General features: G+C 38.8%; 1 protein-coding gene across 18 annotated transcripts in view; it reads right to left on the bottom strand.

Moving 5' to 3' along the window:
* Positions 1-14,016, bottom strand: part of DMXL1 (Dmx like 1) — a 191,492-nt gene that overhangs the window by 47,876 nt on the left and 129,600 nt on the right. For all 18 annotated transcript variants that reach the window (XR_010156981.1, XR_010156982.1, XR_010156983.1 and 15 more), the window contains 3 exons: positions 13,657-13,796; positions 11,168-11,253; positions 9,674-9,875 (listed from right to left, as the gene is read on the bottom strand). Coding sequence is in view for 15 of the 18 variants with exons in the window: in XM_063810591.1 (XP_063666661.1) it covers positions 9,674-9,875; positions 11,168-11,253; positions 13,657-13,796 (428 nt within the window). In the remaining 3 variants the exon portion in view is untranslated. The remainder of the gene's footprint in view (positions 1-9,673; positions 9,876-11,167; positions 11,254-13,656; positions 13,797-14,016) is intronic.

Raw genomic sequence — 14,016 nt, 5'->3', positions numbered from 1 at the left:
CCACACCTAATTCTATGAAGTCAACATTATCCTGATACCAAAACCTGGCAGAAGTAACAAAAAAAAAAACACAAAACTTCAAGCCAATATCCTTGATGAATGTCAACACAAAAATCCTCAACAAAATACTTGCAAACCAAACCCAGCAGCACATCAAAAAGCTAATTCACCATGATCAAGTAGGCTTAATTCCCAGGATGCAAGTTTGGTTCAACATATGCAAATCAACAAATGTGATGAATCACATAAACAGAACTAAAGACAAAAACCACATAATTATATCAATAGATGAAGAAAAGGCTTTTGATAAAATTCAACATCAATCCATGTAAAAACTCTCAATAAACTAGGTATTGAAAGAACATACTTCAAAATAGTAAGAGCCATCTATGACAAACCCACAGCCAACATCATACTGAATGGGCAAAAGCAGGAAGCATTCTCCTTGAAAACCAACACAAGACAAGGATGCTTTGTCTCACCACTCCTATTCAACCTAGTAATGAAAGTCCTGGCCAGAGCAAGCAGGAAAGAGGAAGAAATAAAAGGCATCCACATAGGAAGAGAGGAAGTAAAACTATGCCTGTTTGTAGATAACATGATTCTATATCTAGAAAACCCCATGTCTCAGCCCAAAAGCTCCTAGATCTGATAAACAACTTAGCAAAGTTTCAGGATACAAAAATCAGTGTACAAGAAATCACTAGCATTCCTATACACCAACAACAGCTAAGCTGAGAGCCAAATCAGGAAGGCAGCCCCATTCACAACTGCCACAAAAAGAATAAAATACCTAAGAATACAGCTAACCAGGAGGTGAAAGATCTCTACAATAATTACAAAACACTGTGCAAAGAAATCAGATAAGACACAAACAAATGGAAAAAACATCCCATGTTCATGGAGAAGAAGAATCAATATCATTAAACTGGCCATATTGCCCAATTTACAGATTCAATGCTATTCCTAACAAACCACCACCACCATTCTTCACAGAACTAGAGAAACCTATTTTAAAATTAAAATGGAACGTAAAAAGAGCCTGAATAGCAAGGCAATCCTAAGCAAAAAGAACAAAATTGGAATCACATTACCTGATTTCGATGTATGCTACAAAAACACAGTAACCAAAACAGAACAGTATTGGTACAAAAACAGGCACATTGACCACTGGAACAGAATAGACAAATGGGAAGTAAGGTGACACGCCTCTGGCCATCTGATCTTTGACAAAGCTGACAAAAACAAGCAATCAAGAAAAGACTCCTTATTCTATAAATGGTGCTGGGATAACCGGCTAGCCAAATGCAGAAGATTGAAACTGAACGCCTTCCTTGCAACATACACAAAAATCAACTCAAGATGGATTAAAGACTTACATGTAAAACCAAAAGCTATAAAAATTTTAGCAAACAACCTAGGCAATACCACCCCGGACACAGGAACAGGCAAAGATTTTATGACAAGGACCCCAAAAGGAATTGCAACAAAAGCAAAAATTGGGGGGAGGAGCCAAGATGGCCGAATAGGAACAGCTCCGGTCTACAGCTCCCAGCGTGACCGACGCAGAAGACGGGTGATTTCTGCATTTCCATCTGAGGTACCAGGTTCATCTCATTAGGGAGTGCCAGATAGTGGGCACAGGCCAGTGGGTGCGCGCACCATGCGCGAGCCAAAGCAGGGCGAGGCAATGCCTCACCTGGGAAGTGCAAGGGGTCAGGGAGTTCCCTTTCCTAGTCAAAGAAAGGGGTGACGGACGCACCTGGAAAATCGGGTCACTCCAACCCGAATATTGCGCTTTTCAGACCGGCTTAAAAAACGGCGCACCACGAGACTATATCCCACACCTGGCTCGGAGGGTTCTACGCCCACGGAATCTCGCTGATTGCTAGCACAGCAGTCTGAGATCAAACTGCAAGGCTGCAGCAAGGCTATGGGAGGTGCGCCCGCCATTGCCCAGGCTTGCTTAGGTAAACAAAGCAGCCAGGAAGCTCCAACTGAGTGGAGCCCACCACAGCTCAAGGAGGCCTGCCTGCCTCTGTAGGCTCCACCTCTGGGGGCAGGGCACAGACAAACAAAAAGACAGCAGTAACCTCTGCAGACTTAAATGTCCCTGTCTGACAGCTTTGAAGAGAGCAGTGGTTCTGCCGGCACGCAGCTGGAGATCTGAGAACTGGCAGACTGCCTCCTCAAGTGGGTCCCTGACCCCTGACCCCCGAGCAGCCTAACTGGGAGGCACCCCCCAGCAGGGGCACACTGACACCTCACACGGCAGGGTATTCCAACAGACCTGCAGCTGAGGGTCCTGTCTGTTAGAAGGAAAACTAACAAACAGAAAGGACATCCACACCGAAAACCCATCTGTACATCACCATCATCAAAGACCAAAAGTAGATAAAACCACAAAGATGGGGAAAAAACAGAGCAGAAAAACTGGAAACTCTAAAACGCAGAGCGCCTCTCCTCCTCCAAAGGAACGCAGTTCCTCACCAGCAACGGAACAAAGCTGGATGGAGAATGATTTTGACGAGCTGAGAGAAGAAGGCTTCAGACGATCAAATTACTCTGAGCTACGGGAGGACATTCAAACCAAAGACAAAGAAGTTGAAAACTTTGAAAAAAATTTAGAAGAATGTATAACTAGAATAACCAATACAGAGAAGTGCTTAAAGGAGCTGATGGAGCTGAAAACCAAGGCTCGAGAACTACGTGAAGAATGCAGAAGCCTCAGGAGCCGATGCGATCAACTGGAAGAAAGGGTATCAGCAATGGAAGATGAAATGAATGAAATGAAGCGAGAAGGGAAGTTTAGAGAAAAAAGAATAAAAAGAAATGAGCAAAGCCTCCAAGAAATATGGGACTATGTGAAAAGACCAAATCTACGTCTGATTGGTGTACCTGAAAGTGATGCGGAGAATGGAACCAAGTTGGAAAACACTCTGCAGGATATTATCCAGGAGAACTTCCCCAATCTAGCAAAGCAGGCCAACATTCAGATTCAGGAAATACAGAGAATGCCACAAAGATACTCCTTGAGAAGAGCAACTCCAAGACACATAATTGTCAGATTCACCAAAGTTGAAATGAAGGAAAAAATGTTAAGGGCAGCCAGAGAGAAAGGTCGGGTTACCCTCAAAGGGAAGCCCATCAGACTAACAGCGGATCTCTTGGCAGAAACCCTACAAGCCAGAAAAGAGTGGGGGCCAATATTCAACATTCTTAAAGAAAAGAATTTTCAACCCAGAATTTCATATCCAGCCAAACTAAGCTTCATAAGTGAAGGAGAAATTAAATACTTTACAGACAAGCAAATGCTGAGAGATTTTGTCACCACCAGGCCTGCCCTAAAAGAGCTCCTGAAGGAAGCGCTAAACATGGAAAGGAACAACCGGTACCAGCTGCTGCAAAATCATGCCAAAATGTAAAGACCATCAAGACTAGGAAGAAACTGCATCAACTAACGAGCAAAATCACCAGCTAACATCATAATGACAGGATCAAATTCACACATAACAATATTAACTTTAAATGTAAATGGACTATATTCTCCAGACAAAAGACACAGACAGGCAAGTTGGATAAAGAGTCAGGACCCATCAGTGTGCTGTATTCAGGAAACCCATCTCACGTGCAGAGACACACATAGGCTCAAAATAAAAGGATGGAGGAAGATCTACCAAGCAAACAGAAAACAAAAAAAGGCAGGGGTCGCAATCCTAGTCTTGGATAAAACAGACTTTAAACCAACAAAGATCAAAAGAGACAAAGAAGGCCATTACATAATGGTAAAGGGATCAATTCAGCAAGAGGAGCTAACTATCCTAAATATATATGCACCCAATACAGGAGCACCCAGATTCATAAAGCAAGTCCTGAGTGACCCACAAAGAGACTTAGACTCCCACACATTAATAATGGGAGACTTTAACACCCCACTGTCAACATTAGACAGATCAACGAGACAGAAAGTCAACAAGGATACCCAGGAATTGAACTCAGCTCTGCACCAAGCAGACCTAATAGACATCTACAGAACTCTCCACCCCAAATCAACAGAATATACATTTTTTTCAGCACCACACCACACCTATTCCAAAATTGACCACATACTTGGAAGTAAAGCTCTCCTCAGCAAAAGAACAGAAATTATAACAAACTATCTCTCAGACCACACTGCAATCAAACTAGAACTCAGGATTAAGAATCTCACTCAAAGCCGCTCAACTACATGCAAACTGAACAACCTGCTCCTGAATGACTACTGGGTACATAACGAAATGAAGGCAGAAATAAAGATGTTCTTCGAAACCAACGAGAACAAAGACACAACATACCAGAATCTCTGGGACGCATTCAAAGCAGTGTGTAGAGGGAAATTTATAGCATTAAATGCCCACAAGAGAAAGCAGGAAAGATCCAAAATTGACACCCTAACATCACAATTAAAAGAACTAGAAAAGCAAGAGCAAACACATTCAAAAGCTAGCAGAAGGCAAGACATAACTAAAATCAGAGCAGAACTGAAGGAAATAGAGACACAAAAAACCCTTCAAAAAATTAATGAATCCAGGAGCTGGTTTTTTGAAAGGATCAACAAAATTGATAGACCGCTAGCAAGACTAATAAAGAAAAAAAGAGAGAAGAATCAAATAGACACAATAAAAAATGATAAAGGGGATATCACCACCGATCCCACAGAAATACAAACTACCATCAGAGAATACTACAAACACCTCTATGCAAATAAACTAGAAAATCTAGAAGAAATGGATACATTCCTCAACACATACACTCTCCCAAGACTAAACCAGGAAGAAGTTGAATCTCTGAATAGACCAATAACAGGAGCTGAAATTGTGGCAATAATCAATAGTCTACCAACCAAAAAGAGTCCAGGACCAGATGGATTCACAGCCGAATTCTACCAGAGGTACAAGGAGGAACTGGTACCATTCCTTCTGAAACTATTCCAATCAATAGAAAAAGAGGGAATCCTCCCTAACTCATTTTATGAGGCCAGCATCATCCTGATACCAAAGCCGGGCAGAGACACAACCAAAAAAGAGAATTTTAGACCAATATCCTTGATGAACACTGATGCAAAAATCCTCAATAAAATACTGGCAAACCGAATCCAGCAGCACATCAAAAAGCTTATCCACCATGATCAAGTGGGCTTCATCCCTGGGATGCAAGGCTGGTTCAACATACACAAATCAATAAATGTAATCCAGCATATAAACAGAGCTAAAGACAAAAGCCACATGATTATCTCAATAGATGCAGAAAAAGCCTTTGACAAAATTCAACAACCTTTCATGCTAAAAACTCTCAATAAATTAGGTATTGATGGGACGTATTTCAAAATAATAACAGCTATCTATGACAAACCCACAGCCAATATCATACTGAATGGACAAAAACTGGAAGCATTCCCTTTGAAAACTGGCACAAGACAGGGATGCCCTCTCTCACCACTCCTATTCAACATAGTGTTGGAAGTTCTGGCCAGGGCAATCAGGCAGGAGAAGGAAATAAAGGGTATTCAATTAGGAAAAGAGGAAGTCAAATTGTCCCTGTTTGCAGATGACATGATTGTTTATCTAGAAAACCCCATTGTCTCAGCCCAAAATCTCCTTAAGCTGATAAGCAACTTCAGCAAAGTCTCAGGATACACAATCAATGTACAAAAATCACAAGCATTCCTATACACCAACAACAGACAAACAGAGAGCCAAATCATGAGTGAACTCCCATTCACAATTGCTTCAAAGAGAATAAAATACCTAGGAATCCAACTTACAAGGGATGTGAAGGACCTCTTCAAGGAGAACTACAGACCACTGCTCAAGGAAATAAAAAAGGATACAAACAAATGGAAGAACATTCCATGCTCATGGGTAGGAAGAATCAATATTGTGAAAATGGCCATACTGCCCAAGTTAATTTACAGATTCAATGCCATCCCCATCTAGCTACCAATAACTTTCTTCACAGAATTGGAGAAAACTACTTTAAAGTTCATATGGAACCAAAAAAGAGCCCGCATCACCAAGTCAATCCTAAGCCAAAAGAACAAAGCTGGAGGCATCACACTACCTGACTTCAAACTATACTACAAGGCTACAGTAACCAAAACAGCATGGTACTGGTACCAAAACAGAGATATAGACCAATGGAACAGAACAGAGACCTCAGAAATAACGCCGCTTACCTACAACTATCTGATCTTTGACAAACCTGAGAAAAACAAGCAATGGGGAAAGGATTCCCTATTTAATAAATGGTGCTGGGAAAACTGGCTAGCCATATGTAGAAAGCTGAAACTGGATCCCTCCCTTACACCTTATACAAAAATCAATTCAAGATGGATTAAAGATTTAAACGTTAGACCTAAAACCATAAAAACCCTAGAAGAAAACCTAGGCATTACCATTCAGGACATAGGCGTGGGCAAGGACTTCATGTCCAAAACACCAAAAGCAATGGCAACAAAAGCCAAAATTGACAAATGGGATCTAATTAAACTAAAGAGCTTCTGCACAGCAAAAGAAACTACCATCAGAGTGAACAGGCAACCTACAAAATGGGAGAAAATTTTTGCAACCTACTCATCTGACAAAGGGCTAATACCCAGAGTCTACAATGAACTCAAACAAATTTACAAGAAAAAAACAAACAACCCCATCAAAAAGTGGGCAAAGGACATGAACAGACACTTCTCAAAAGAAGATATTCATGCAGCCAAAAAACACATGAAAAAATGCTCATCATCACTGGCCATCAGAGAAATGCAAATCAAAACCACTATGAGATATCATCTCACACCAGTTAGAATGGCAATCATTAAAAAGTCAGGAAACAACAGGTGCTGGAGAGGATGTGGAGAAATAGGAACACTTTTACACTGTTGGTGGGACTGTAAACTAGTTCAACCATTGTGGAAGTCAGTGTGGCAATTCCTCAGGGATCTAGAACTAGAAATACCATTTGACCCAGCCATCCCATTACTGGGTATATACCCAAAGGACTATAAATCATGCTGCTATAAAGACACATGCACACGTATGTTTATTGCGGCATTATTCACAATAGCAAAGACTTGGAACCAACCCAAATGTCCAACAATGATAGACTGGATTAAGAAAATGTGGCACATATACACCATGGAATACTATGCAGCCATAAAAAATGATGAGTTCACGTCCTTTGTAGGGACATGGATGAAATTGGAAACCATCATTCTCAGTAAACTATCGCAAGAACAAAAAACCAAACACCGCATATTCTCACTCATAGGTGGGAACTGAACAAGGAGATCACATGGACACAGGAAGGGGAATATCACACTCTGGGGACTGTGGTGGGGAGGGGGGAGGGGGGAGGGATAGCATTGGGAGATATACCTAATGCTAGATGACGAGTTAGTGGGTGCAGCGCACCAGCATGGCACATGTATACATATGTAACTAACCTGCACAATGTGCACATGTACCCTAAAACTTAAAGTATAATTAAAAAAAAAAAAAAAGCAAAAATTGACAAATAGGATCTAATTAAACTTAAGAGCTTCTGCAAAACAAAAGAAACTACCAACAGAGTAAACAGACAACCTACAGAAATGGGAGAAAATACTTTCTAACTATGTACCTGATAAAGGTCTAATATCCAGCATCTATAACGAACTTCAACCAATTTAAAAAAGAAAAACACCACCATTAAAAAGTTGGCAAAGGACATGAACAGACACTTTGCACAAGAAGACGTATGTGCCAATAAGCCTAAGAAAAAAGCTTAATATAACTGATCATTTGAGAAAAGCAAATCAAAAGCACAATGAGATACCATCTCATACCAGTCAGAATGGTTATCATTTAAAAATAACAGATTATTTATAAAAAATAACAGATGCTGGGAAGGTTGCAGAGAAAAGGGAACAATTACGCACTGTCAGTGGGAGTGTAAATTACTTCAGTCATTGTGGAAAGCAGTATGGCGATTCCTCAAAGAGCTAAAAACAGAACTATCATTTGACCTAGCAAACCCATTACTGGGTATATACCTAGGGTAATATAAATCATTCTACCATAAAAAACACATGCACACAAGTGTTCGCTGCAGCATTATTCACAATAGCAAAGACATGGAACCTAAACGCTCATCAGTGACAGACTGGATAAAGAAAATGTGGTACAGATACAAGAAATACTATGCAGCCATAAAAAAGAATGAGATCACATCTTTTGTGGGAACATGGATGGAGCTGGAGGTTACTATCCTTAGCAAACTAGTACAAGAACAGAAAACCAAACACTGTATGTTCTCACTTATAAGTGGGAGCTAAATGTTGAGAACTCATGAACACAAAGAAGGGAACAACAGACAGTGGGGTCTACTTGAGGGGGAAGTGGGGAGAAGAAAGAGTATCACAGAAATAACTATTGGGGGCCAGGCACGGTCGCTCACAGCTAAAATCCCAGCACTTTGCGGGGCTGTGACAGGCGGACTGCTTGAGCACAGGAGTTTGAGACCAGCCTGAGTAACAAGGTGAAACCCTGTCTCTACAAAAAATACAAAAAATTAGCTGGGCATGGTGGTGTGTGCCTGTGATCCCAGCTACTCAGGAGGGTGAGACAGGAGGACTGTTTGTGCCTAGGAGGTGGAGGCTGCAGTGAGCTGTGATTGTGCCACTCTACTCCAGCCTGATTAATAGAGCAAGACTTTGTCTCCAAAAAAGGAAAAATAACTACTGGGTGCCAGGCTTAGTACTACCTGAGTGATGAAATAATTTGTAGAACAAATCCTCATGACGTGAGTTTATTTCTGGGATCTCTATTTTGTTCCACTGGTCTATTTGTCTATTTTTGTACCAGTACCATGCTGTTTTGGTTACTGTTGCTTTGTAGTACAGTTTGAAGTCAGGTAATGTGATGCCTTGTTATTTTTGCTGAGGATTGCTTTGGCTATTCCAGCTCTCTACTGGTTCCATCTGATTTTAGAATAATTTTTTTCTAATTCTGTTAAGAATGATGTCGGTAATTTGACAGGAATTGTGCTGAATCTGTTGACTGCTTGTTGTTTAGTGCTATAAACTTTCATCTTAACACTTTTGTGACCAGCTATTTTGAAAAGCATTGTTCTAGAGCAGGCATCAATAAACTACAGCTCACAGTCCAAATCTAGCCTACCTACCATTTTAAGAAATAAAGTTTATTGGACAAAAACTGAATATATTTGTGTACATGTTGTCTATGGTTGCTTTTATTCTACAATGGCAGGGTTGAGTAGTTATGACAAGAATGTACAGCACAAAAAGTAAAACTCCTATCTTAAAAACAGTATTCAGGGCGGGTGCGGTGGCTCACGCCTGTAATCCCAGCACTTTGGGAGGCCGAGGCGGGTGGATCACCTGAGGTCAGGAGTTTGAGACCAGCCTGGCCAACATGGTGAAACCCCATCTCTACTAAAAATACAAAAATTAACCAGGCGTGGTGGCAGGCGCCTGTAATCCCAGCTACTCAGGAGACTGAGGCAGGAGAATCACTTGAACCCAGGAGGCAGAGGCTGCAGTGAGCTGAGATTGTGCCACCGCACTCCAGCCCGGATGACAGAGCGAGACGCCATCTCAAAAAACAAACAAAAAAACCCAAATAGCATTCATAAGAAAACCTACTTGAAAGGAGTGTTTGTAGGTTCCAGTAAAGCTTTGTGGCGAAGAATTGCAGGACCTGCAGACAAACTCTCTTCGGCGGTATGACTTGCGATATAATTTTGAGGTGGCCCACCATGGATTTCAAGTCGTCGGAGAAGAACTTGTTCCCAACATTGAAGAGTTTTTAGAACCGCATGACAAAGAGGTGAACTAACTGGAAGCTCTAAAATGGGAACATTGACTCATATTAATCTTATGCAGTAAAATGCCATATTCAATTTTAAGAAAGACTGAAATGAGAGAGGGGAGAGCAGATGCAGGAAAAAAAAAAAAGACTGAGATGAAATATTAACATACACTTTGGCAGGGAAGATGTGCAAGGTGAGGTGGGCAAAGAAACCCAGTGGATTACAAAAGGTATGCCATAAATCTGTGTATTTCAACATTACTGCTTTTGACTTTAATATTACAAGAAAAATGTATCTGAAGATTATGAAAATATGTATGTGGGGAAAATTAAATCGCTTTAAATCAAACTTGTCCAACCCATGGCCCACAGGCTGCATGCGGCCCAGATAGCTTTGAATAAAGCCCAACACAAATTCATAAACTTTCTGAAAACATTATGAAATTTTTTGTGATTTTTCTTTTTAGCTCATCATCTATTGTTAGTATGAATGTATTTTATGTGTGGCCCAAGGCAATTATTCTTCTTCCTGTGTGGCCCAGGGAAGCCAAAAGATTGGACACCCCTGCTTTAATTTGTATCAGACTAATTTCTGTATGGCATATAACTCTTTAAGATCTGTAGAAAATGAAAACAATACATAAAGTTAAAATTAAATAATACTTGCCATGGAACTCAGCACTTAGCAGTTTTGCCCATCCATACTCTTGAGTACTGATCTCAGTTTCAACTTTTAGTTATTTCTACTACTTACCTCCCTATATCTAAATAACATGCTTAATACTTAATTTTTCAATTTTAGAAATGACCTACTGATTTACTACTACGGCATAATGAGAATAAACTCCTCTGTCCATCATTATGATAGTGTCTCATAAAAATCTTTGGTTAAATTGGTATTTTTGTGTTTACCTTATCATATATAGGGAACTATAGTTCGTAGCAGAATCACTTAGTATGTTATCATGCCCCTTTCTTTCCTGTACAATCTTTTCCTCCTTTGAAGTTAATAATTGCTAGCTTTTGCATTTGCTTAGTTTTCTCTCCATTGTAAAATCCCTCAACACTTGGGGATAGAGTCTCAATACAGTCAATCACATCACATTCAGTGCCCTTGATTTCTTGGATGTCGCCATCCTCAAGCACCTAACAGTATGACGGATACATTTACAGATGGTTGGTTTAGTTAAAAGAAATCTAACTTCTATAACAGGAAATCACTAAACTTTTCCCCTAGTCCAGACAAAAAAAAAACAAACAAAAAAACAACAACAGAGTAGTAAGTCAAAAGCAATGGCACCATTAGCTCATGTTGAGCTATTTATTACCTGCAAGATCATGACCTGCGAAGGGATAAAAAGTCTTCAAATTGTTGAGCACCAATTGCACCATCGCCAACCGCATCAAGGACCAACTAAAAATAAAGCAACGATGGATCTGTTAACGATTTCTATAGGGATTTAGAAGAGTATACTACCCTTTGACTCAACAAATTCCACTATCAGGAATCAACCTGAACATACCCCTCTATGAAAACAAAATAATATATGCATAGAGGTAGTCATGTCAGCTTTATCTACAATAGCAGAAGTGTAGAAATAACCAAAATTGTCCATGAGGAGAGTACTTGTTGAATAACTATTTTTGACCTATGGAATATTAGGGTAACCATAAGGATGAATGAAGAAGGATCTCTAAGTGTTAATATGGAGTCAGTTTTGGTATGTAGTAATAAATAAAAAGCAGGTAGCAGAACACTATATGTAGTATGCCACCCTCTCTGCAAGAAAGCAGGGGGAATAAATTTAGATAGATGCTTTTGCTTATTTTTGCAAACAGAAGGATAAACCAGAAGCTAATAAAAGTGGTTAGCTGTAGAGGATGTGCAGAAGAAATTGGATAGAGTAAAGAGAAGTTTAAGTAAAACTTGTGATTTCACATTTTTATATAGTTTGATTTTTAAAAAAGTCAGCTTCTCTTTTATTTCAAGTGGAACATATTTATTTCTTAAAGGATTGAATTTTTAGTAATTTTTTAATGGTAAAATACAAAAACATAAAATTTACCATTTTGGCCATTTTTAACTTTATAGTTCAGGGGCATTAAGTACATTCACATTGCTGTGCAACCACCACCACCATCCAACTCCAGAATTCCTTTCATCTTGCAAAGCTGAAACTCTAAATTCATTCCCCATTCTCCCCCCACCGCCAGCCCTTGAAAACCACTATTTTATTTTTATTCTTTATGTATTTCACTATTCTAGGTACCTCATGTAAGTGAAATCACATACTATAACCCTTTCTGTGACTGATTTATTTCACTTAGCATTATATCCATGTTGCAGCATGTGTCAGAATTTCCTTCCTAAGGCTGAATAATACTCTGTTGAACGTACATAGCACATTTTGTTTAGTAATTCATCTGTTAAAACACACTTGATTGTTTCTTCCCCTCAGTTACTGTAAATAATGCTGCTAAGAACATGGGAAGTACAAATACCTGTTTCAGTCCCTGTTTTCAATATTTTCAGGTATATATCCATAGTGGAAATGCTGGATCATATGGCAATTCTATTTTTAACTTTTTAAGGAACCAGTATACCATTTTCCACAGTTGCTGCACGATTTTACATTCCCACCAAAGTGCACAAAGATTCCAATTTCTCCTCATCCTTGCCAGCACTGTTATTTTGTTTTTTTGTTTTTTTGTTTTTTTTTGGTAGCCATCCTAATGCATATGAGATGTTGTCTCATTGGGAAACTGACCTGCATTTCTCTAATGATTAATGATATTGAGCATCTTTTCATGAGCTTATTGGCTATTTTCATATCGTCTTTGGAGAAATGTCTATTCAAGTTTTTTGTTCATTAAAATTTTTTTTTTTAGAAATATAGATCGGGTTTTGCCATGTTGCCTGGGCTGGTCTTGAACTCCTGCGCTCAAGTGATCTGACCACCTCAGCCTGCCAATGTTCTGGGATTACAGGCATAGGCCACCATGCCCAGCCCTTTGTTCATTTTTTTAATTATTTACCTTTTTGTTGTTGAGTTGTGCAGTTTGACTTTTAAATGATTTATATATTCAAAAAGTAAAATTCATTCAGCAGGGTGAAAAACCTCAATAAACCAGGAAGTAAAAATCTCATGGTAACTTTCAAATAAAGAATGACTTCAATGTCCCTCATATATTTACTTCTTTTGGAAAATTCACATTTTTTATCACACCATTAACATACCATGTTTTAGTAAAACATACACGTTTTAGATGTAAACATATCAATAGAGACTAGATAATATTCCATCATTCATGAATGTAAGAATAACGCAGTATTGGAGCTAGAGGTGAGCATTTAGAACATGTATATGACATACAGAGTACTTTTTGAAGATAGTACCTATTGACATCTTATAGTACTAGTGTTCTACTGAAAATATTTTATATTTTCCAGATGAAAACAGTAGAACTTGTTTATGTTAGAGCCCAAAATGCAAGGTATAATCTTGGAGCAAGATTTGTGAGGAATGATGCAAATTACGGATGGTCCATTAATGGACAACCAAAGGTATGTGATAAATTATTGTTCAGGAAAGGAATTTAACAATTTCAACTAAAGAAATCTGAGTTACAATGTGTTATAAAGTCAACAGAGAAATTATTGTTAAGGAAAGGAATTTAACAATTTCAACTAAAGAAATCTGGGTTATAATGTGTTATAAAGTCAACAAGCTATTAATTTCGCATGTAATTTTTTCAAAAATATTATTTATATACACCATTATTTTTAAAAAGAAATTTAAAATAAAATATTCCATACCTATATGAATTTGAATTAGAATGTTCCTGGAGATGGAAATCTGATGCTAAAACATCATCATCATCATCGTCATCATCATCACTTCCCAGACTCTCCTCTGAATCATATTCGGCTCTACTTTGAGAAGGGGGTAGAAAAGGCTAAAATAAAGAAATCATGAAATTTAGCAGCCACATATCTAATTTAATACATTCAAACATATAGTCTAATAGTAATAATTCATCTCATTTGCAGATACTTCATTATAAGAGAGTTAAGTAACTATTATCTTACCATCCTATGCCTTTGACATCAATTGATACTATTCCATTATTTATTCATCCATTCAGCAAAAATTTATTAAGTATCCACTGTGCAGCA

The sequence above is a fragment of the Pan troglodytes genome, chromosome 4, assembly GCF_028858775.2.
Source record: "Pan troglodytes isolate AG18354 chromosome 4, NHGRI_mPanTro3-v2.0_pri, whole genome shotgun sequence".
NCBI classification, from domain to species: domain Eukaryota; kingdom Metazoa; phylum Chordata; class Mammalia; order Primates; family Hominidae; genus Pan; species Pan troglodytes.
The sequence above is the reverse complement of the archived record's forward strand: the minus strand, read 5'-3'. Positions and strand labels throughout refer to the sequence as shown.